At 31.5% G+C, this 22,959-nt stretch overlaps 3 protein-coding genes across 13 annotated transcripts in view; 1 reads left to right on the top strand and 2 right to left on the bottom strand.

Moving 5' to 3' along the window:
• The window catches only part of LOC106668129 (rap guanine nucleotide exchange factor 6), a 283,118-nt gene extending 281,378 nt beyond the window's left edge, over positions 1-1,740 (top strand). For all 11 annotated transcript variants that reach the window (XM_014396659.2, XM_014396650.2, XM_014396616.2 and 8 more), the window contains one exon: positions 533-1,740. In XM_014396659.2, the coding sequence (XP_014252145.1) occupies positions 533-564 (32 nt within the window). In that variant the 3' untranslated portion in view covers positions 565-1,740. The remainder of the gene's footprint in view (positions 1-532) is intronic.
• A 3,391-nt stretch (positions 1,741-5,131) lies between these two features.
• LOC106670836 (MICOS complex subunit MIC10-like) lies at positions 5,132-6,050 on the bottom strand. Its single transcript, XM_014401476.1, has 3 exons — positions 5,630-6,050; positions 5,417-5,464; positions 5,132-5,352 (listed from the first exon to the last, which is right to left on the bottom strand). Exons 1-3 carry the CDS (start codon positions 5,694-5,696, stop codon positions 5,219-5,221), a joined length of 249 nt encoding a protein of 82 aa, XP_014256962.1. The 5' UTR covers positions 5,697-6,050; the 3' UTR covers positions 5,132-5,218.
• Positions 6,051-8,847: 2,797 nt separating this feature from the next.
• Positions 8,848-22,959, bottom strand: part of LOC106669850 (RYamide receptor) — a 165,004-nt gene continuing 150,892 nt past the window's right edge. The window contains exons 4-5 of the mRNA XM_014399665.2: positions 9,674-9,742; positions 8,848-9,414 (exon numbers count right to left, since the gene is read on the bottom strand). Coding sequence (XP_014255151.1) covers positions 9,127-9,414; positions 9,674-9,742 — 357 coding nt within the window. The 3' untranslated portion in view covers positions 8,848-9,126. The remainder of the gene's footprint in view (positions 9,415-9,673; positions 9,743-22,959) is intronic.

Below are 22,959 nucleotides of genomic sequence, written 5' to 3'. Positions count from 1 at the left end.
GCTCTGTTACAATCCTCATCATTCAATATCACTTCAGTCGCTTTTAAGTCACACAATTAACCCTCAGTTAATAAACTTTCACGAAGAAAAAAAAAAAAGAATTCTGCTTTTTTTTTGGGGGGGGGATGGACATTATTTGGTTGTACATTTTATACAAAGAACTGATTTTATCAGTCTAAGGCCTATTTGTTTATTAATGTTTTACCGACAATATTTTGTGGTGCAGATTTCTCATGGGAGAAAAATAGTTTGTACATTATTCATTCGAAAGAGGCATCATTGAACCGAGTAAGCAATTATTATTTTCAAATAACTTGTTTGCCGCTTTCTGTTTAAGCCTTGCTTTGTGTTTGTGTACATTTATTGCTGCTAAAATTGAATGAGCTTACGATTACAAATTAAAACGAAATATAAACATGTGTATGTCCATTTTCAGCATGTAAAAAATAAATGTTATACGTTTCATTTTAATTTTGTACTTTTGTAATTTTTTTTTTTTTTTATTGATTTTGTTTTGTTTTTAATATTACAGATGAAGACGAAACACAGATTTCTGCTATTTAATTCAACTAAGTCCAGTAAGGATTTCTTTTTATTTTGTACCTATAACAAATGAAAGGGGAAAATTTTGAAAGGTGCTAAATTAACAATATGGCAAACTTTTATCACTAATTATGATCTCATTTAAAGAATTTGTCGATTAGCCAAGTGGAAGGTTCTGATAATCTAGAAATTTTTTAATCTTTCCTTTTTAAAAAAAAAGTATAAATTTTGACCATTATAGGGCTAACATTTCAATATTAAACTAATATGCAATGTAATAAAAAAATAATAAAAATAAAAACATTCCATACCTGACCACTTTAACTGCATTTATAATCTTAAATGTTTTTCTGAAATTGATCTTTTTTGAAAGCGTATTTTCATGTCGACTCAAGAACTGATATACCAATTTTAATCTTAATATTGAAATATTTTATTAGCTTAATGGATATAACATATCTAATTAACATTTTTCATGTGTTATATATTTAAGTCATAGTGTCGTCTTGTGAAATTATTGTGAAATTTTAGATTGAAGTGGTTTGAAAGAATTTAAATTGAAAACTGTAGGAAATTTAAGAAAGCGTAAACCCGAGCAAAATTTGATATTCACTGTACATTTTTTTCTCTTCTTCCAAGTTTGAACAGTTTTAACATATCCAGGGAGTAAATTCAAAAATTAAATATTTAAAATGTACACTGAATATTAAAGTTGTTGCTTTAGTTTACCATTTCTTAATTTTCAATTTAGACTAATTGTCCTTTATATTATAAGATTTATATCTGTGCAACTTAAAAAATAGACAAATGGGTTTATAGAAAAAAATATAATCTCCAGACTGTAGTAATTTCGAGGAATATCTTGGTTACTTAGAATAGTCATTTTTAGTAGTTATGGCTGTGGAGTGGTTATTACAAAACTTGTTTATCTATATTTTTACATGTGGACTATTTAAAAATAACAAAATTAAACAAATCTTCCTATGTGTTTAATATATATAGATATATCAGCGAATAAAAAAAAATATTTTCATAATAAAATTGAAAACAAGTTTTCTACTTCATTAATTGCTTAATTATTGACAAAAATTTTATCAAATATTCCAAAAACTTCTATCACGAACCTGTGCTGTTTAATCGATTATTCTAAAAAAGGTGCTTGTATAAAAGGACATATCCTATTCTGAAGATTGTATCAGAATTTGATTTTTATTTCTTTTCCTAAGATCATAATTTAATCCTAGGCATGTGTACATTATATTTTTTGTTCTGTTGATTAGTTCTCTATCGATCGATAAGTTTTAAGTTTGACCAAAGGTCTGCTCGGATAAAAGACAATTGTTTTGTATAAATATTTATTTAAAACTGTATAGTTTCATTTCTTTTGTTCTTTGTAAGTTTTTTAAAAAATGTTTTGTTCTTTTTACTGTGTAAAAGATTTTTATTTTTGTTTGTACCATATTTGTATATGTATATTATTTGGATTTTATCCCCCCCAATCTTTCCTGTGTACAGAAAAAATTGCACTATGTCATATCTGTTGTACAAATTCACAAACATTTGATAAAATTTAGTCAACTTGGTTTTTTTTAAGTGTATGATTGTAATTATATTAATAAAAAACACTGTAGTCATTATCGTTTTGTTTTCCTATTTATATCTACCTGTGATTAACGAGGTTTTCTGCAATGCTATTTTCCTTCTGGTTAAAAAAAATTGACCTTTGACACAATTTTCATTTTTTATGATTAAAATTCATAGTTTATTTGTACAAGATGGTCAAATAGAAATTAGATTAATTTTGGGTGTGCACAATTTAATTTTGCGGGTTAAAAAAACGGTAAGGAACTGAAGGAAAGGGTGTACAGGTTTTTTTTTTTTTTTTTAATTTATGCATTTTCTCAAACATACATGCTTTACGAAAGCATTTAATATTTTTTTTACGTCCCAGAGGCCTATAACTTCAGCTTACATTTTGGACATTTATTTTACAGGTTTAATTGGATTAATGTATAATTATGCTTTAAACATAGTGGAGAAGACTAACAGAAGAAAACCATGTGTTAAAGCCATTTTTTTTGTGGACTTTGAGCCCAGGGTACGGCGATGTTAACGCTCGGTCCTCTCTGCCTTACACAGTTCGTTGTTGTCGTTCGAATCGTTCATATCGGTCGTTGGCCAATCGTTTTCGTTCAAAATTTCTATTTTGTCTTCTTTTATTTTATTTTTCGCGATCTTCGTGGCGAGATCACCGATTGACAGTGGCTCTTCGAGGAAACGAGGTAAAAGGTATCCTGATCCCGATTTTCCTACATCATCCGCACACCTGTCCTTTCCCCCTTTACTCATCGTAGAGTTTTGAGGAATCGTCTGGATGGTGAGTTCTTTTTTCTTTTCTTTTTTTTTTAATTTTACCAAATTTTTTGTTCATAAAATTACAGTCCACTTGCTTGTAATATTGTGGTCCTCCGGGCCGGATAATGGCGTTCTTTTTTTTTTTTAATTTTACCCAATTTTTTGTTCATAAAATTACAGTCCTCTTGCTCGTTAATATTGTGGTCCTCCGGGCCGGATAATGGTGTTCTTTTTTTTTTAATTTTACCCAATTTTTTGTTCTAAAATTACAGTCCGCTTGCTCGTTAACATTGTGGTCCTCCGGGCCGGATAATGGTGTTCTTTTTTATTTATTTTAACCAATTTTTTGTTCGTAAAATTACAGTCCACTTGCTCGTTAACATTGTGGTCCTCTGGGCCGGATAATGTTCTTTTTTTTTATTTTACCCAATTTTTTGTTCATAAAATTACAGTCCGCTTGCTCGTTAACATTGTGGTCCTCCGGGCCGGATAATGGTGTTCTTTTTTTTAAATTTTACCCAATTTTTCGTTCGTAAAATTACAGTCCACTTCCTCGTTAACATTGTGGTCCTCCGGGCCGGATAATGGTGTTTTTTTTTTTTTTTTAATTTTACCCAATTTTTCGTTTGTAAAATTACAGTCCGCTTCCTCGTTAACATTGTGGTCCTCCAACCTTGCTCGTTAACACCATGTGATAAGCACAGTATGAAGTAGGCTTGTAATGTAAAATTAAATAACACAGGTTAATAGTTGACTAATTTGTCTGGAAGAGCACACTGCCTTGGGTCCGGCCTGCGCAGTTGACATTTCGTAGAGGTGAATGGTAGTAGTCTTGTACATCTTTTGTGTAGAAGCCGACCAGAAAGTAAAGATTATCTGAATATGTTGAATAAAATTTTTGGTCGGGGAGACGTCTTCTGAGATCCCATTCAAGTGCAGAGTACCACAGGGTTCCATACTCGGCCCTATGTTATTTTTAATACACATTAAATGACTTCATACTTGCACTGAGGGTGATGCCTACTTAATCATCATGGGAAGCACTTCCGATGAATTACGGTTGAAACTTAAGCACACAATGGATTAAGTTTTGGTTTGAGGTTTTGGAAAATGGTCTTATTCTTAATATAATCAATTTAGCGATTCGCTTAGCCGTAGTGTTCCAGAGAGCCGTTGAGCACAGTTTGGGAATCACTGCACTATACAATAAAAAGCATGCGAATTAATACTGAAAATATATTTTATAAATGTGTGATGATTTATAACACACTCCCACCTGATGCCTTTTGAAAAGCAATTACGCACTTAATGACAAAAATTTAAAAGCGAATACTTTTTTTTTTTTTTTGTTGGAATAATATAAACTACACAATTGCAGCTCTCTCGTTAACATCCATGTTGCGTTTGGATGGCCACTAGGGTCTTGATTTTTAGGGTTTTATACAGGAGGGTTTAATTTTTAGGATTTTTTTTTTTTATAAATATAAAAATAATATTTTTTATTTCCATCAATTATACTTTTTATCTAAAGTCTTGGTTGAGATGAAAAACGTAATTAATTGAAATAATTAAATAGGTCAATTGTGACTGCTGAACATATATGGATTAATATTTTTTTATAGAAAATTTTCGTGACATCCTTGTAGCATAATGTTTTTATTATTAATTTGTGTGCTTTTTACTGTGGTGCAGTGGTTCCTAAAATGTGCGCCGTGGCTCTCTGGGACTTCGTGCCCTTGTAGCACAACCGTGGTGTTCCATAGAGCCGTTGAGCCCAGTTTGGGAATCACCACACAACAATAAAAAGCTCGTGAATTAATAATAAAAATATTTTTTATAAATGTGTGGTGATTTATAACACACTCCAACCTGATGTTAAAAATTGTAATAACATACTTTCATTTTAAGTGTCGTTCAAATGATTTTTATTTCAGAATGCTTTTTACAGTGTGGAGAAGTTCCTGGATTTTTAATCCATATTATTATCTATAGGCAATTTGATTTTTCAGCAATAAAACTTTATTTTATTAATTTTGTTAAGCCATGGGGCCTCCTCTGATTTTTTTTCTGTTATATTTTGAAGTATTGAATTCTTTTATAATTTTGTATAAGGACACAGCTGACAAAATAGTCGAATGGAATAGGATGGCCTATGAAGCGACTGGTTCATCGTGTCGTAAACCTCACAATGTTATTTATTATTTACTACAAACGTATGAGAATAGACAACATGACATATTTAACGATATATATTTAAAAGTGTTAGCAATCCCATACTCATGTTAGCTAGCGGACTGCAAACTTTACCGTACACTTGAGTTTACTTTCCTTTTGGTTTTTTACTTTCGTCTTCACAATAAGGAATTGGATCCCTCTGATTCACTTCATATTCACATCCGGACAACGCGACACCCATTCCGTAACCCACTCCAAGTAAAAAAGCCCATCTTTTCCCTGGAACAATTTATAATAAATTAGTCTATGCCTTGTGAAAAAAAAATCAAAACAATCTACTTGCTTTTGAAAATTAACGTTGAAGCTACAAGGCCCAGGGCCGTGCCGATTGCTGAAAATTAATTATAATTTTCGTTAATTTTCCTCCATAAATCTGAGACATAATTGAATTGTAACAGAAAATAAGAATTCTTATATCACATTTGTCACCAATTAATCAGTCCCGTTGAATAAAATTCTTCTAAATGTGCTTAATAGCTCGTAAAGCAATACTTACTGATACTTTTGATCGCATGTGCAATACATTTATCCCAACGTGGACCAACGTCTTCCGCTTCTGACATCCTATTTCATGAGGCACTTTAGAGGAATTTCAATAGGTGCTAAAACTACGTATATAACTATTTGAAGAGGCAAAGATTCCACCATGTGCTACAGTATTTGGAATTTTGTTAGTGGTCTTGTCACATGTTTTGCATTATGATTCAATTTCAATTCAAGGTATTAATTTTTTATTTTGAAATAGATCATATTTTTTTCTAAAAAAAAACACCTCTTTTTTAAAATAAAAAAAATCTTTTTTTGTTTTTTAGAAATAATTTTTGTATGTTGAAATAGAAGACGTTTCCATTATGGTGAATTAATTTATTTTTGTAATAAAATTTTCAGAATAATATTTTTTTGCTATGATAACATTAACATTAACATATGGACAAGCGGTCTGATTTTTTCCTCTGTTGCATCAATTTTACCACATTTTTGACTTTTCTTTCTGGAAAAAAAAACCTTTAAAAATTTAGAATTATTTCGTAATTGTATTTACAATAGGTATTCGCAATAATTTTCATTGAGGAATATAGCCTTATATTTCTTAGTTACCTGTTTTAATAATAACACATAAGTACATACTAATTAATATTTTTCCAATTGACTAGCATTTTATTGGTAATATAATATACGCTTTTTTCTAAAGATATGTACGCATTATGAACGTAGAAATTTTTGACAAACATCTCGCTTCCTTTTACATTCGTAGCATTTTCAATAAGAATATTATAATAAACATTGATAATTTGAGTATAAAATACAACTGGTGTTACAGAAAACTGTCAGTTTCAAATATAAAGTGTACGATATGTACTAATTGTTAAATAACACATTATATGGGTTGGGGGTTCTTATCAAACTTTTTGTTACTTGTATGAAAAATGTATAAAAAAAATTATAGAAAATTGAAACATCCTCTATCTTTTATACAACTAGATAAAAACGTACATTCGACTGTGATAATTTTTAGAGTTAATATAATCTATTTGCATGCACGACAATCTTAAAAAAAAAAAAAATCTATATCTGTGGCCAAAACACGCTCAAATTAATGATAAAAATGCCATAAGACCAATTTTGTACATATATAAAAATCATTTGTCATTTTTAACTTAAAAGTAACACTACACACACTTTTTTTTTTTCTTTGTTGACGGAAGATTGCTGTAGCGATGTGATCGTAATTACAGATTGTCATTCTTAATATAAAAATTTATATTATTTATACACACATTTTCACTTTTTGGCCCCTTCAGGAAAGCAACAATAAAACAAAGAAAGATTAACAAATATTTTTAAAAAAACACAATTTTACCATTTTTTTGTTGAGCTTAATATCCTATAAAATTAATTTTTTATGTATTAAATAACATAATATATATATTCTTAAATAGAATTATAATACATTTTTTGTAATTAATTGAAACATCCAACACAACAATTAGTTATTCATTAGAGATAAAACTTTCGATAGTAAACTGTGAAGTTTTGTCAGGCGGTCTGTAAGTTGTAACATAAATCGGAAGATTCGGGTGAAATCTTTTATCGCAAAATTTTAATCGACCAATAGAATCTAAGAATGTGATCAAATTGTATTGAAGTGAGTCGATCAAAAAGTTTCGAGTCAAAATATGTTAGCATTTTTTAGGGGATTGCAATGGGCGAACGGTTTTGGCGTCTGATTTGTATTTGCTACGCTAGCGGTTCTGGGTAAAAAGTCATGTAAAGTGGTTTGACTGCTCGTCCATGGCACTTAATGGGTAATTAGATGCTTAGCTCTCCCGCATGACAGGAATTACTTTACACTTTGACTGCTATGTTTTTACTTTTGTTTGCTGTAGCAAAACCCTAACCATCATGGTTGTACCTGAAATCAACTAGATAAACTAAAACTTTTTTCAATTCAGTTTTCAAAGTGTAATAAATAAAAAATAATTTCTGAAAAAGAAATGTTAATCTATTATAGGGAGAAATTTATCTATAAATTCTTTTTAGCCTAACATTTTCTCACCAGGACCATAGACCTACAATAAAATTGCACAATACTTTTATTGCGCAATAGTATTGAACATCTTAATCTCAATTTTTGCATACACCAGATATAGGCTGAAAAATGTTGCACAATTCATACCCTAGACAGTGGAATAAATATTAAACTTGCTCAAACTTTCGTTCAATCATTGAACAAACTTCAATACTAACCCTAAATAGTCAAAAATATTGTGCAATTCATAATATTGTGCAATATAATTGATCATCTAGGGCCTAAATAGATTATCAATATTATTGCACAATATTTTGGGTTGTGCAGTTTTAAGCGGCCCATAGACGTTCAATATTATTGTGCAATATAGATTGCACAATAATTTGACGGTTGCCCCTTAACGTTCAATAATATTGTACAAAATTTTGTTTGAAGGCGATATTGAAGTTTGTGCAATATTTTGTGCAACCACGAGCACGTGAACTGTACCACTTGTTCATACTTCACAAACTGACTGATATTGCGCAATAATGCCAACAGACGGTGCAATATTTTCCAGGTTGTACAATATATTTTCAACTTTTCGTCAATCATGCAATGTATTGCACAAACTTTCAATATCGTCTACACACGATCAATTAAATTGCACAACCCAAAATATTGTGCAATAATATTGATCGTTTATGGGCCGCTTTATTGATCGTGTGTAGACGATATTGCAAGTTTGTGCAATACATTGCATGATTGACGAAAAGTTGAAAATATATTGTGCAACCTGGAAAATATTGCACCGTCTGTCGGCATTATTGCGCAATATCAGTCAGTATGTGAAATGTCAACAAGTGATACAGTTCATTGCACAAACAAAATTTTGTACAATATTACTGAATGTTAAGGGGCAACCGTCAAATTATTGTGCAATTATATTGTACAATAATATTGACTGTCTATGGGCCGCTTAAGAGAACTGACTCCACATAAAACACAATCAATGTGACACTTTAATAAAAGAATTTTAAAAAAATACAATAAAAAAAATAAGACAAACCTTTGTCAACCAGCTGAATTTTATTTTCAAGGAAATTATGACAAATTCTACTTATACAGTTCGGGATAACGAAAAATCAAGGATAGATCAATTTTAGTTAAATCATTTGTGATCGTCAGATTATACTGAAACTTACCAGGTAGAAAATGAATGGTGAAACTATTTTTTTAATGCTAGATTGGTTTGTCAACAACCACAGACCACCTAGATTCACATTGTATTAAATTATGTTTAATATTTGTACACAAAATCTATTCTAATGTACTATCACAGCCATTACTGATGAATAGATTTTTTTTAAAGAAAGAAATAGCAACTGACTGTTTCTAAATTGATGTTTCTATATCAAAAATGAAAATATGTTTACAAATATGTACAAGTTTTTTTTGATACATTGGAAATAAAAAGGATTTTTTTAAATTTGTTGTTCTAGGCAGCTACTTTTACTCCGGTGTTTGGCTCGATGCATGCTGATGTATGTCGTGCAAGTGTTAATTCGGTGCAAGAGCTGGTCGGGTGGCGGTTTTCTTTTGCATGATAGTTTCTTCAGTGTCAAGCAAAACGCAGACCGAAACCTGGCGTTCAGCCAGCAGTAAATGAGCGGGTTGTAGCAGGCGTGCGACATTGCAAGCCAGTGAAGGGCAAAATAAAGAAATGGAAGACCCTGCCAAAGCTCAATGTTTGGATTTGCTTCCCAAACCAACTGGAAAAAAAATTAAACATAAAAAATTATTTTTTCTAATTAAACGCCTTGGTTGAAATTTATTTGAAATTTGACAGATCCCATAAAGATTAAATTAAAATATGTAAAGTAAGATTTTATTATGGCTAACTTGATTTATTTGCTTTGGGTTTATTATTTTATTATATCTCCAGAGTACAAATATATGCCAGTTATAAATCAGAGAATATGACCATAATGTAATTTAGGCATATTAAAACATACAAAAATTAAATCATACCAATAAAATGTTGAAAGGCAGCCAGCAAATAGTGAAAACAACGACCACTGTCACCATCATTATAATCATCTGAAACAGAAATTTATTTTTTCTTTAAAATAAAAGATAGACTTTGTCAGAGGCTTGATTTATGGTGAAATAATTTGGGATGTAAATGTTAAACATTATTTGTTACTATTAATATTTTTTAATTTTAAATTAACAAACTTTATTGCTGATTTTTTCCATTTGATTCTTTTAGTTGAATAGTACCTGTAAAAATCATCAACTGGTGCAACGATCTATAAAAATATTCTATACATTTTGTAAATAGTTCAGCACTAATTATAAATAAAATATACAAAAATAACAATAAAAAATAGCAAATAAAATTGGTTTGAATCAAATTACGCTCAGAGAATAACTTTTCTTCTAATTAAAAAAAATTAATTCACTGTTCAATTTGCGAGTTCATGGTATATAGGGGAAGGAAAATCCTCAGGGTATTTTTGATTAAAAAAAAGAAGATTTATGATCAAATAAGAAATAATGTACGTGTTCCTATAGCGGATGTTTGTTCATTCCACTGAGGCTATATTTCTTCATTCTTCTATATTTAAAAATATCGAATTAAATCAGAAGACAACTTTGAGCTATCAAGTTAAAATATATTACTCCCTAAGGGCTTGCCTTAAAGTTCAAAGTCATCCGCCTAATTGTAGATAAAATAAATCCATTCTTTTGCACATAATTTGTTTGATTTTGGTATTTATCTGATTGAAAAGTCAAAGTTGTTTCATGTTAGGGATGGTTAGGGCCATTTTAACCTTGTTCTTGTTCGAATCTTGATTGTCAAATCCTGTTCGGATAATCCGGTGGATATTTCTGTCTAATAACCTCTGACGGAATTTGTGTTAAAGCTTCACATTTTATCTCCTCTTTTCTCTTAATTTCAGCTGGTATAACCCAAGGCTCTATTCTTGGACCTTTACTCTTTTCCATGTTTCTAAAGGAACTTCCATTAGTTCTTAAATTTCCCATAGGCTTGTATGGCTAATAATAATAATAATAGGGGGGGGGGCATCGGTGGCCGCAAGGTTTAAGCCGTTGACATGGCGCTCATCACTGTAAGGTTAAGGTCCCGGGTTCGAATCCAGCGGCCCTGCATTCGAACCCAACATACTTACAAATGGGCTTTTTTTCAAAAACACCAGCACCCTGAGGGTTTATATGACCTCTGCTGTTGCGAACCCTCGTAAAAAAGAGAGAAAAAAAAATTAACCATAAAAAAAATAAAAATAATAATAATAGAGTCAGACTAGCAACAGTCTCAGCATGAGTATAGGCTCATCCTTATCCTTTTATTCTTCCATTCAAAATTAGAATTTTGAATTTTTGTTCCATAATTTAAACATTTCCCATAGGCTTGTATGGCTAATAATAATAATAATAATAATGGAGTCAGACTAGCAACAGTCTCAGCATGAGTATAGGCTCATCCTTATCCTTTTATTCTTCCATTCAAATATGATAAATAAACTAATACTTGTACCTAAACCTTTTCAATTGTAGAAGGCTCGACGTTTATAAGCAATATTTTGGAATATCATCGGACCTGTGCGTAGTCTTGGGCCACGGCAGCGGGCACAAATCGCTGTACCGGTACCTCAGGGCTATAGGGATCTTCAAATGTTATGTGTGTTTGTGCTGTGCTTGTGTTGTGTCTGAAGTGTTTGTGTGGTGTTTATGTTAATACATTAGGATGAATGTAATTTATTTGCGTGAAAGGAAGGGGTTATTTACCCCGCCCCGAGGAATATCGAGTATTCTGGGGTGAGTGTGTGATGTCTGGGGAGCAAAAGTAAGTTATTAGCGTGAAAGGAAGGGGTTGCTTATAACCCCGCCCCGAGGAATATCGAGTACTCTGGGGGAGTGAATGCGACCAGACTTTTATGTTTGTGGCGATATATATGTTATGTATTGTATGCTGTGTATCTATTTTTAAATTGACAACCTGAGGTACTAACAAGAGGCTAGCTTTTTAAAATAACTACGTAATATACAAATAAAAGCAGAGAGTCAGTAACCAGATCGACATGCTCAAATGGCTGCAGTTCAATACAAAATACGCGAGAAAGACAGGAAAAAGAAGGAATACACGCGGAGGGCCGGCGATGACCTCAGCTGTTTGTCGGCCCATAAACCTTCCACTTTTTATATTTAAACTAATACTACATAACAATAATAAGAAACAAAACACAATAACACTTCTTTTTCTTTATCTTTTTTTTCTATCTTTCTTATTTAAATTGCAATTTCGGGCATCGCAGTTTATTACCTCACAATTTGTATTTTCTTCTATTTCATTTTTCCGCTCCGGCAGCCTCAAAAATTTCTGCAAAAAAAGAACTCTTGCACGCACAACTCTCATTCAAACATTAGCAGGCAAACTTTCAATGGTATAACAATTTGAGAAAAGGCCTATATCTCATTATAAATTCCAATAAATTTGAGAAAGGTGAAAAGTGCTCTTCGAAAGAAAAAACCGGGGACCCAGTAGCTCCTGTAAATTACTCGAAAGGTTGTGCCTTTGCCTTCGCAGTCGACCAAAATATGTTTTACTGTCAGAATGATACGTTCTCCACTTCGTATCAAGGACAAGTTGGAAGGTTGTTGCATATTAAAAACCTATTATGGATTAGCCTGATGTGACCTATTCGCAGTCTAGAGAGATTCACAAGTTCTTTTCTCTCAAGTTCCTCAGTTGGCCATTTATGTACAACTGGCTTAATTTCTTTCTTACTATCTCTACAGACATTCCATCTTGCCGCCAACTTTGTTTGATACTGTTTTTAACATACGACAATATCATCTGGGTGGAGAGGAAATTGATCTGTTCTTTATGGATGGTTGATTTTATTTTTTTTTCTCTTTTTTACTAGGGTTCGCAACAACATATAAACCCTCAGGGTGACGGTATTTAGGAAAAAAAAACCATTTGTAAGTATGTCGGGTTCGAATGCAGGGCCGCTGGATTTGAACCTGGGACCTTTACTTTACAGTGATGAGCGCCGTGTCAACGCCTCAACCGTTGCGGCCACCGACGACCCCCTGGATAGTTTATTATATTATTTTTTGTCATTTATTATTTTATTGTGTTTTACAATTATTATTGCTTATTTTACTATGTTTATAATACTTAATTTATTTATAATATAAGTACATCTAAGGGAACTTAAAGCCCTATTTGTACTTTTAAAATAAATAAATATTTGAATTTCCAAGTAGCTGTAATTCGCCTCATTGATTCAGACCAGAGCATCATGCATCATCACTGTTGAAGCTTCTGACCTAAAAGTTTTCATAAGCCAATATCGATAAGCTCGTTGAGCTAAGCCTTTCCGTTTACTAGTGGTATCAGAGAAGACTGCGAATTTACGTTTTTACCAAGATATTTTCTCAATTTATAACAAATGAAACTCAAAGACGGTTTAAGGTATATTATGTTAAATAAACATTAGTGTTATTCATGCATCACGACTTTACAAAGGGTTTAATGTTTTTGAATAATTTCGTCTTACATTCTCTCACGAAGAACCGCCTGGCGTTTTCAATTTCCAAGAAAATTAAGTCCGCGACAAGCCCACCTCAAAGGGTTTCTGGATAAACCGCTTGATTTTACAAGTCTGGGATTTTTTTTCTCGAATTTTTGACAGATCAATCCGTTTTCCGGACCGTTACAGAACGACATTATGTCGATTCTGTGAGTTATTGGGAATAATCCAGTGGCGTGCGGCTTGACAAAACTTATTCGTCGACTCTTTCATACCAAATTACCAACTGACGCATTGCATTCATGATTTCCGGACAAGAAAATTATCGATTGAAAAAAATCAATAAATTGTATAATAAAAGTAAATCAGTCCGGCAAAAGTCACTGTTATTTTGAAAATTAAAAATCGGCTTGATACCCGTTTTAACGGGCATTGCGTCAATATTGGTCAAGCGATCGCACCCCATCTGTTTAACATCCACTTTGTCTCCCCGTTCCTGTTTGCTCAAGTTTTTTTAAACTTTACATGATTTTTTCTTGTTGAACATAAAAAAAGCAAACAAGGGATGAATTTTATTTCACAGCACAGGCTCAAATAATAAAACATTGTCTAGTTATGGGATACATTATTAAGCTTGAATTAAAAAGAAAGTTAATTATAACATTTGAAAGGTTTTAGGTAAAAGTCGCATGTGAACTTTTATCAGCTGGATTAAGACTTTGGACTTTTACCCGAAGGTACCTCAGGGGAGTTCACCTACTCAGTTGTGCAGCTGGGTTGTTAATTACAGGGTGTTCGGCTACTCGTGTTACAAACCTTGCCAGTAGGTTCTACATTCAAAATGGAACCAAAAAGTCCTGATTAACTATGGTCCGAATCTCAACAGTTTCTGAGTTATTCCACTTTTTCTGATTTTTTAAGATTTCAAGACATTACTTCAAATAAACAATGATAACTCAAAAACTAAAAGGTTTTGGACAAATCCGTTGAGACTATTGAAAAGTTCGTAAAATTTCCGATAAGATGTGATCAATATTAAACTTGTAAACGTTGGTGAAATAAACGTTTTAGTAGCCAGAACTTTAAAAAAAATGTGGTTGAGATGGGCGGTTGGTGTCCGAGTGGATCGAGGTCACGAAGGCTCAAGTGGTAGAGCAGCGGCGTATCAAGCAGAAGATCGTGGGTTCGAATCCCGCTCGTGCCATTGACTTTTTTTATCTCAACTGAAAACCTTAATTAATTGAAATATATTAATTGGTCAAGCGGACCACGAAACTAGTGAATTTGAAAAAAAATTCAAAGTTGAAAAACTTACTATGGTGATTCTCAACTACTATTCCTAAACCTAGAGACAAGCAAATTTCAGAAAGCCTACTCCATTTAATATCCTTTTTAGTGGTGGAATTGCTTTTTTAATTACTTTTCTCAAAAATGAAGAAAGTGATCAAGGAAAAGAAAAAACCGTGGTAGACGGATTAGTAAGGCGAAAAAAAAGAATGTAAAAACTTAAGCAAAATCCTACAGCACTCGCTACCCACCATCTTGAACACCAACACAATTTCGACTTCAAAAATCCAAAAGTATTTCACACAGAACAAAACAAACATAAACGTAATTTCTTAGAAATGGTTTATATCATCAGAGATAAACACAGCATCAATTACAGAACAGATACATATAAACTCAGCCGCAGCTACGCAATATCATCACTCATCGCATCAATCAAATTCAATACAGATAACATACCTATATCATCACATTACATTCCACACATCAAATATTTTTCACATAGTCTAATTTCCCAACAATTTAGCCTTCCTTTTCCTATTTATCCCTTTCTATATAATCCTGGAAAGGATAACCTGGCCGAACCATTACCAACACATTTTTTCCCTTCGTCGGCTCTTTTCACCTCAAAGAAGCCGACGCCTTTTACAAAAATGTCTTTTCTATACCGACATCCTTCCCCACCCCTTCAAAATCCAATGTATATAAACACAAAATAGCAAAATCTCACTGGCACTCTCGACACGACACGTAAGAATGGCACAATTACACAGAAGACAAACACTTTGAGTGAGTAGAAATACTTTGATTGAATACATAAAAAAATATATTTTGCTTGTATAAATTCACTTTTCCACATCCTAAATGTATTTGTAAAATGTAAACAATGTTTGTAAATCCCAGGCCCTGAAGATGATCTCAATAAAGATCGAAACGTTGACACGATAAAGAAAATGTTTTTCTGAAACCTACATCACACCAGACCGCATCTCAAGATTTCTAAATAAAAAAAAGAAGAAAACTTAAGGGAATTTTGAATGAAATTATTAAACTTTTCTTTTTAAATTTCGAAACCGAAATAGTGCAATGTTTACTGATTTACCAATACGACTGGAACTTATATTATTATTCTCCGGAATAAAAGATGTGTAGAGATTAGTGACCGTTAATCGATAGTTATTCAGATATCGTGAGATGCTGTCTGGTGTGATGTAGGTTTCAGAAAAACATTTTCTTTATCGTGCCAACGTTTCGATCTTTNCCTGAAGATGATCTCAATAAAAGATCGAAACGTTGGCACGATAAAGAAAATGTTTTTCTGAAACCTACATCACACCCGACCGCATCTCACGATATCTGAATAACTATGGAATAAAAGATTTTTAGATTCCTAAATTTCTTTCTTTATTTTTTTTTAATTTTCACCTTGTCAATCTTTCAACCACGGTTTTTACTTTTCCTTCGTCAACTTCGAAAAAAGTAATTAAAAAAGCAATTGCACCACTAAAAATGATATTAAATGGAGTACGTTTTTTTGAAATTTGTTTGTCTCTAGGTTTGGAAATAGAAGTTTATCATCACCACAGTAAGTTTTTCTACTTAAAAAAAAAATATATTTTTCAAAGTTTTCGCTACTAAAACGCTTATTTCATTAACGTTTACAAGTTTTTAAAAAAAAAATTTTATTTTTACGAGGGTTCGCAACACCAGAGGTCATATAAACCCTCAGGGTGCCGGTGTTTTTGAAAAAAAAAGCCCATTTGTAAGTATGCGGGTTCGAATGCAGGGCCGCTTACAGTGATGAGCGCCGTGTCAAAGACTAAACCTTGCGGCCACCGACGCCCCCTAAGTTTAGTATTGATCACAACTTATTGGAAATTTAACGTAATTTTCAACGGTCTCAACGGATTTGTCCAAAACCTTCCTTTTTTGGAGTTATCATTGTTTATTTGAAGCAAGATCGTGATATCTTAAAAATCAGAAAAAGGCGAATAACTCCGAAACTGTTGAGATTCGGACCATAGATAATTAGGACTTTTTGGTCCATTTTGAATGTAGAATCTACTGGAAAGGTTTGTAACACGCGTAGCCGAACAACCTGTATAAGCAGATGCTCAGGTGATTGCTGCTTCCCAGCCAAGGGGGTTAGGTTCCAACAAGGTCATTTCAGCCCCATCGCAAGCAAACTATAACCTAAAACTAACTTCTATAATACAGTCGCACAAATAAATACATTCATACCTGTGTACATTGAACTAATTCTGATTAATCGGTGGAGAATTTGATATTCCTTCATCGACCTACCCAATATTAATAAGTGTGACGCTATATTTCACCGTTAGCCCCTCACCACTTACACTAATAAATACAAGCACTTAATGGATGGTAATAAGGATATTAGGAAGCGGGGTTTGTGCTCAGTGCAATAGACTCAATCCTTTTTCTTAGATGTATCAGGTTATTGACTGTCGCTGCTACAATTTCATTCCCTAGATTTTTTCGTATGTTCGGTTAAATCAATGTAGTGGCCACTTGTAGTTACCACGTGCCAGATGCTACTACGACTTATGGAATGTTCTCACCCTCCACTCTGCAGCCAATCAGAGTAGAGCCCTTCCGAATATAAGCAGGGGCACTGCCCCACTGAAACCAGACTCGTCGACACGACGAGGTCTCACCCATCACTAATCAACAATGACAGCAGACTCGTCAACTCGACGAGCTCTCATAAATCACTAATGGGACACCATCGACGACAGCACGGATACTCGCAGCATTAGCCTGATTCTCGTCTTCAAAACACAGCCGACTTGGCTATAAATGCCAACTGCTGCCCTTCGTGTAATACCTGAACTCGAGTCCCTTCGACCACTGTGGAGAACATCAGCCAACGGTTCCCTCGGACACAGGGTACCACGCACACGGTCTCGGCCTCGATTCTTCGTCTCGACGCTACGAAACAACACCGGCCCTTTTCAGGGCTACAAATCTCCCAGTCATTAAATCAACATTGAGCTGTTGTTTCGCATTCAAAGATGATATGGGTGGCTATTTCATCCTCCTCATTACATAATCTACAGATGGGATCATTATTATTTATGCCCATGTTGTGTACATGTTATCTCAGTCCTATCACTCCTCTGAGTCTAGTCCTCTCCAGCTGTGAATTTGCCAGTCTTGGTGAGGGTTGTTTCATCATAAGTGTCTAGCGCCGCTAGAGTTTATCCACTTCTCCTTTTGTTTTGTTTGGATCCATTCTGCGAAGGATTCTGTATTTATTTTTGTTAACACAACTATAAGTTCAGGGTCTATGTATAGTCTTGCAGATCCTCCTCTGGCCAATCGGTCTGCTTTCTCGTTACCCAAAATTCCTCTGCGCCCTGGCACCCAAGATATCAGGTTGTTGTGTTTCCCGAGGTTTTGGGGATTTTGGGTACATTCTGTTTGGCCAGTGTAACGTCTTTTAAGATTTTCTAGGGCACAACCATTGATGGCATGTATTTCGGCTTGAAAGACCAAAGTGTACTTCCCTAATGAGTTTGATTGCTCATGTGCTTGTACAGAAAACGCCCGATCCGTTTCCCTCGTTGGTTTTGGAGCCAAATGTGTACCATATCATTGTATCTGATGCTCTCCTGTCTTCTTCCTCTTCTTTATAGTCCGTTGAAACTTTATAAGAAGTTGTAAACAATGTTTCTGGGATCATACAGTCCTCATTTCTAGAAGGGTGTCTGATTTTGTTAATTATGGTTGTACGCCAGGCTCAGTTCCTGTCCAATTTGATTGTTTTTGGAACCTAAATGAGCTTTTCCTAGCCTCTCCTTGTACAAATGTTTCCAGTGAAGGTAGGTTTAGCAGAGTTTCTAGAGTTCTCATTGCCTCTGTGATTCATAGGTTTGTTAATGTATTTATGCTGCCTTATGATCGAGTAGCTTTGTTGAGCTTTGGTCCACCAGATTAATGATCCATAGGTTAATTTCGGTCTTATTACTGCGGTGTATAGCCAATGGGTCATTTTCGGTTCTAAGCTACTCAAACAAAATACATAAAACAGATCTATGTATAATAAAAACTTCCTCCTCCGAAATACGGAACAGTATCTAGAAATTCGTACTGTGCTCGACAACAATTCTTAAAATCGACGGTACCTATGCTCTGTAAGGTGCCAAGGTATTACAAGCTTCTATTACGTGGGAGACATCGAATCAAGCTGGATTAAGGCTGGAAATTTTAATTTCACGCCTCCAGATTATACAAATTATAATACAGTTCGTATCAAAAGTCTGGCAAACGTCTTCAACCCTTTGAATTCGAAATGTTACGATATACAAAACTCTCAAGAAATACAAATTCAGAGTTTATTATAAAGAATTGAAAAATCCGCTTTAAATTTAAATCCAGAGAGTAAATCTAGTTTCATAGCACAATAAAAAAGGTCGTATTACGGGTCTGATTATGATTCAATTTTCTTCTCAAGTCTTAACTTTTTTAAACTACAAATTAACCTTTTTTAAATTTCACATTAATTTTTTTAAACTTCCACTTAACGTTTTTGAATTTTGAATGAACCCTTTTTAATTTTAAATTAATAATTTTTAATTTCAATTTATTACTAAACTTAAAATTAATCCTTTTAATTTTAAATTAAGCCTTTTTCTTTTCCAATTAATAGTTTTACCTTCAAACTGTCCCTGTTTAATTTCAATTTCAAAATAATTGTTTTGAAATCTAACCAACTATTTTAAATTTCATATTAACCATTTTTAACAGCAAATTAACTCTTTTATCGTCAAATAACACTTTCTAATTTCGTATTCTCTTTTTAAGTCGAAATTAACAATTTTTAATTAAATATTAACGCTTTTTAACTTAAAATTAACTTTTTTAAACATCAAATTAACCTTTTTTTAAATTTCACATTAAATTTTTTTTAAACTTCCACTTAACGTTTTTGAATTTTGAATGAACCCTTTTTAATTTTAATTTAATAATTTTTAATTTCAATTTATTATTAAATTTAAAATTAATCCTTTTAATTTTAAATTAATCTTTTTTCTTTTCCAATTAATAATTTTACCTTCAAACTGTTCCTTTTTAATTTCAATTTCAAAGTAATTGTTTTGAAATCTAACTAACTATTTTTAATTTTCTATTAACCATTTTTAACAGCAAATTAACCCTTTCATCGTCAAATAACACTTTCTAATTTCATATTAACTCTTTTTAAATCGAACCATTTTTAATTAAATATTAACGCTTTTTAACTTAAAATTAACTTTTTTAAACTTCAAATTAACCTTTTTTTAAATTTCATATTCAATTTTTTTTAAACTTCCACTTAAGGTTTTTGAATTTTAATTTCACGCCTCCAGATTATGGAAATTATAATATAGTCGTATCAAAAGTCTGGCAAACGTCTTCAACCCTTTGAATTCAAAATGATACTATATACAAAACACTAAAGAAAAAGAAGAAGAAATACAAGAAATACAAATTCAGAGTGTATTATAAAGAATTGAAAAATCCGCTTTAAATTTAAATCCAGAGTAAATCTAGTTTTATAGCATAATAGAAAAGGTCGTATTACGGGTCTGATTATGATTCAATTTTCTCTTTATTCTTTCAAGCCCTCGTTGGTAATTACCTCAACAGAATTTATTCTAAGACATTTTGATTAGAAAATTTTCCTCGTTTTTCGAGAAACTTAATCTAAAATAGTGCAATTCGTCATAGTTTAACAACTTAATGATTGTCGCTTTTTCTTGTTAAAGACTTAAACCGAGAATAGATTGATTTTCTCTTCTGTCGTCTTTTCGAATAAAAACAAACGTGACTTCGAGAGGAAAATACCATGGGCATCTCACTGTCCAGGGCAACTTCCAGGTGGAAAATGGTATGAGATGGCCATCATTCTCAAATCGAATCTCAAAACGGACGTGGAAGGTTCGAATGGTGGATTATCAGTGCAATCAATATCACGATGGGCAAACAATCGTACGTATTCGTCAAGAATCGAGAAAACAAATCTATTGACAATTTTTAGTAATTTTTGATAATACATTAAATAGTTATAAAAATAACCATTAACAATTAAACGTTTTTATATTTTAAAAATATTTTTATTATTTTTCATAAATAAACTCTTAATTAAAAACTATTTAATGAAAACACATATGAACTCTCTAATTAAAATAAAATCTGTAGAAAATGAATAAAAACTTTAGCAGTGTGAATTTTAAAAAAATTCCCCCCACCTTTAAACGTACAAAACGTATATTTTAATAACTTATTTATTTTCTTTTTTTCTTTTAATTGTTTAATCTTTCGAATCCAACAATATAATAAAATAAATATAATCCAGTTCAAATATTTTCCTCTTCTATCGGATAAACTTGGATTTTTCTTGTTTTGTCAATATGATTCTAGAGGGGAGTCAACAAGAAAACATCAAAACCAAAGCGGGCAACATCCGAACGGTTGGATTTTATTACATATTTCAGACACGGAAGCTCGTGGCCCCATTTTTATAGAAGGGAGAAATAAACAAAAGGCATAAAATGTTGGATTATACTCTTTTCTTTACATAAGTCTCAATTCGTAACGTAAACTTGTCGTAAGGTATGAACCTTTTATGTGTTTATTGGCAATAAAATTTAAAAAGCTGTGATATTTAAGATAATATATAAATTATTGATTATTGCTAGAAAATAAAGAAAAAAAACAAGATAAACAATTTTTAAGCAGAAAACAGTTAAGTCTGGGTTTGGTCCTGGGTAGTACTTTGTATATTTCTGACCCTCTTTGATACTGACAAGCAATAATAGAACTTTGCGTCCAAATTAACCCTTTTATTAGGTAATAACACTTTTTCTTTCATATTAACTCTTTTAAGGTCAAAGTAATCATTTTTAACTTAAAATTAATTTTGTTTACCTACAAATTAATCATTTTTAATTTAAAATGAACCCCTTTTAAACTTCAAAATAACTTCTTTTCTTCAAATTAAGCTTTTCATAAATTTTTCATTAACTTTTTTTAAACAATTACCGTTTTTTGAATTTCTAATTAACCCTTTTATCATCAAATAACATTTTCTAATTTCATATTAACCCTTTTTAAGTTGAAATTAACCATTTTTTTCAAATTAATAGTATTATCTTCAAATTAATCCTTTTTAAATTCAAATTAATTCCTTTTAATTTCAAAATAATTGTTTTGAAATCTAACCAACTATTTTTAATTTCATATTAACCACTTTTAACAACAAATTAACCCTTTTATCGTCAAACAACACTTTCTAATTTCATATTAACTCTTTTTAAATCGAAATTAACCATTTTCAATTAAATATTAACGCTTTTTAACTTAAAATTAACTTTTTAAATTTCAAATAAACATTTTTTAAATTTCACATTAATTTCCACTTAACATAATTGAATTTTGAATGAACCGTTTTTAATTTTAAATTAATAATTTTTAATTTCAATTCATTACTAAAATTAAAATCAATCCTTTTAATTTTAAATGACGCATTTTTCTCTTCCAATTAACAATTTTACTTTCAATGTGTCCCTTTTTAATTTCAATTTCAGAATTATTTTTTTGAAATCTAACCAACTATTTTTAATTTCAAATTAACCATTTTTAACAGCATATTAACCCTTTTATCATCAAATAATACTTTCTAATTTCATATTAACTCTTTTTAAGTAAAAATTGCCATTTCTAATTAAATATTAACGCTTTTTAACTTAAAATTAACTTTTTTAAACTTCAAATAAACCTTTTTTAAATTTCACATTAATTTTTTTTTAACGTTTTTGAATTTTGAATGAACCCTTTTTAATTTTAAATTAATAATTTTTAATTTCAGTTTATTACTAAAATTAAAATTAATTCTTTTAATTTTAAACTAAGCCTTTTTCATTTCCAATTAATAATTTTACCTTCAAACTGTCTCTTTTTAATTTCAATTTCAAAATAATTGTTTTCAAATCCAACCAACTATTTTTAATTTCATATTAACCATTTTTAACTTCAAATTAAGACTTTTTAATTTCAATAATTTCTTTGGACCATTAAAAAAAGATAGTATGAAATATAGGTAATGTGAATGTAAAATTCCGGTGTATGTATTGTATTTGGGATTTTTTAAATAAAACTACAGCAGATGGCCATATGAAAGTTGTTTACAATTAAAATTAAATATTATATATAAATAAATAAAAAATAAATGTTGTTAATTTTATATAGATTTTAATTTTAATTGAAATTAATTTTCATATGGCTCGTGGTATTTTGGATAAGAATCCATCCTATATATTTCAAAATTTCTCAAATTCAAAGAAGAATATTTTATTTTTAGGTTTAGTTTTATATAATTTCTAATTGGAATTTCTTTTATTTTCATATATTTGTATGATAAAAGTAATTAAATAAAAAACAATTTTTTATATGTTTGTATTA

Source organism: Cimex lectularius, unplaced genomic scaffold (assembly GCF_000648675.2).
Source record: "Cimex lectularius strain Harlan isolate CLEC.00 unplaced genomic scaffold, Clec_2.1 scaffold187, whole genome shotgun sequence".
In the NCBI taxonomy this organism is placed as follows: Eukaryota; Metazoa; Arthropoda; class Insecta; order Hemiptera; family Cimicidae; genus Cimex; species Cimex lectularius.
This window is presented reverse-complemented; position numbering and strand designations above follow the sequence as displayed.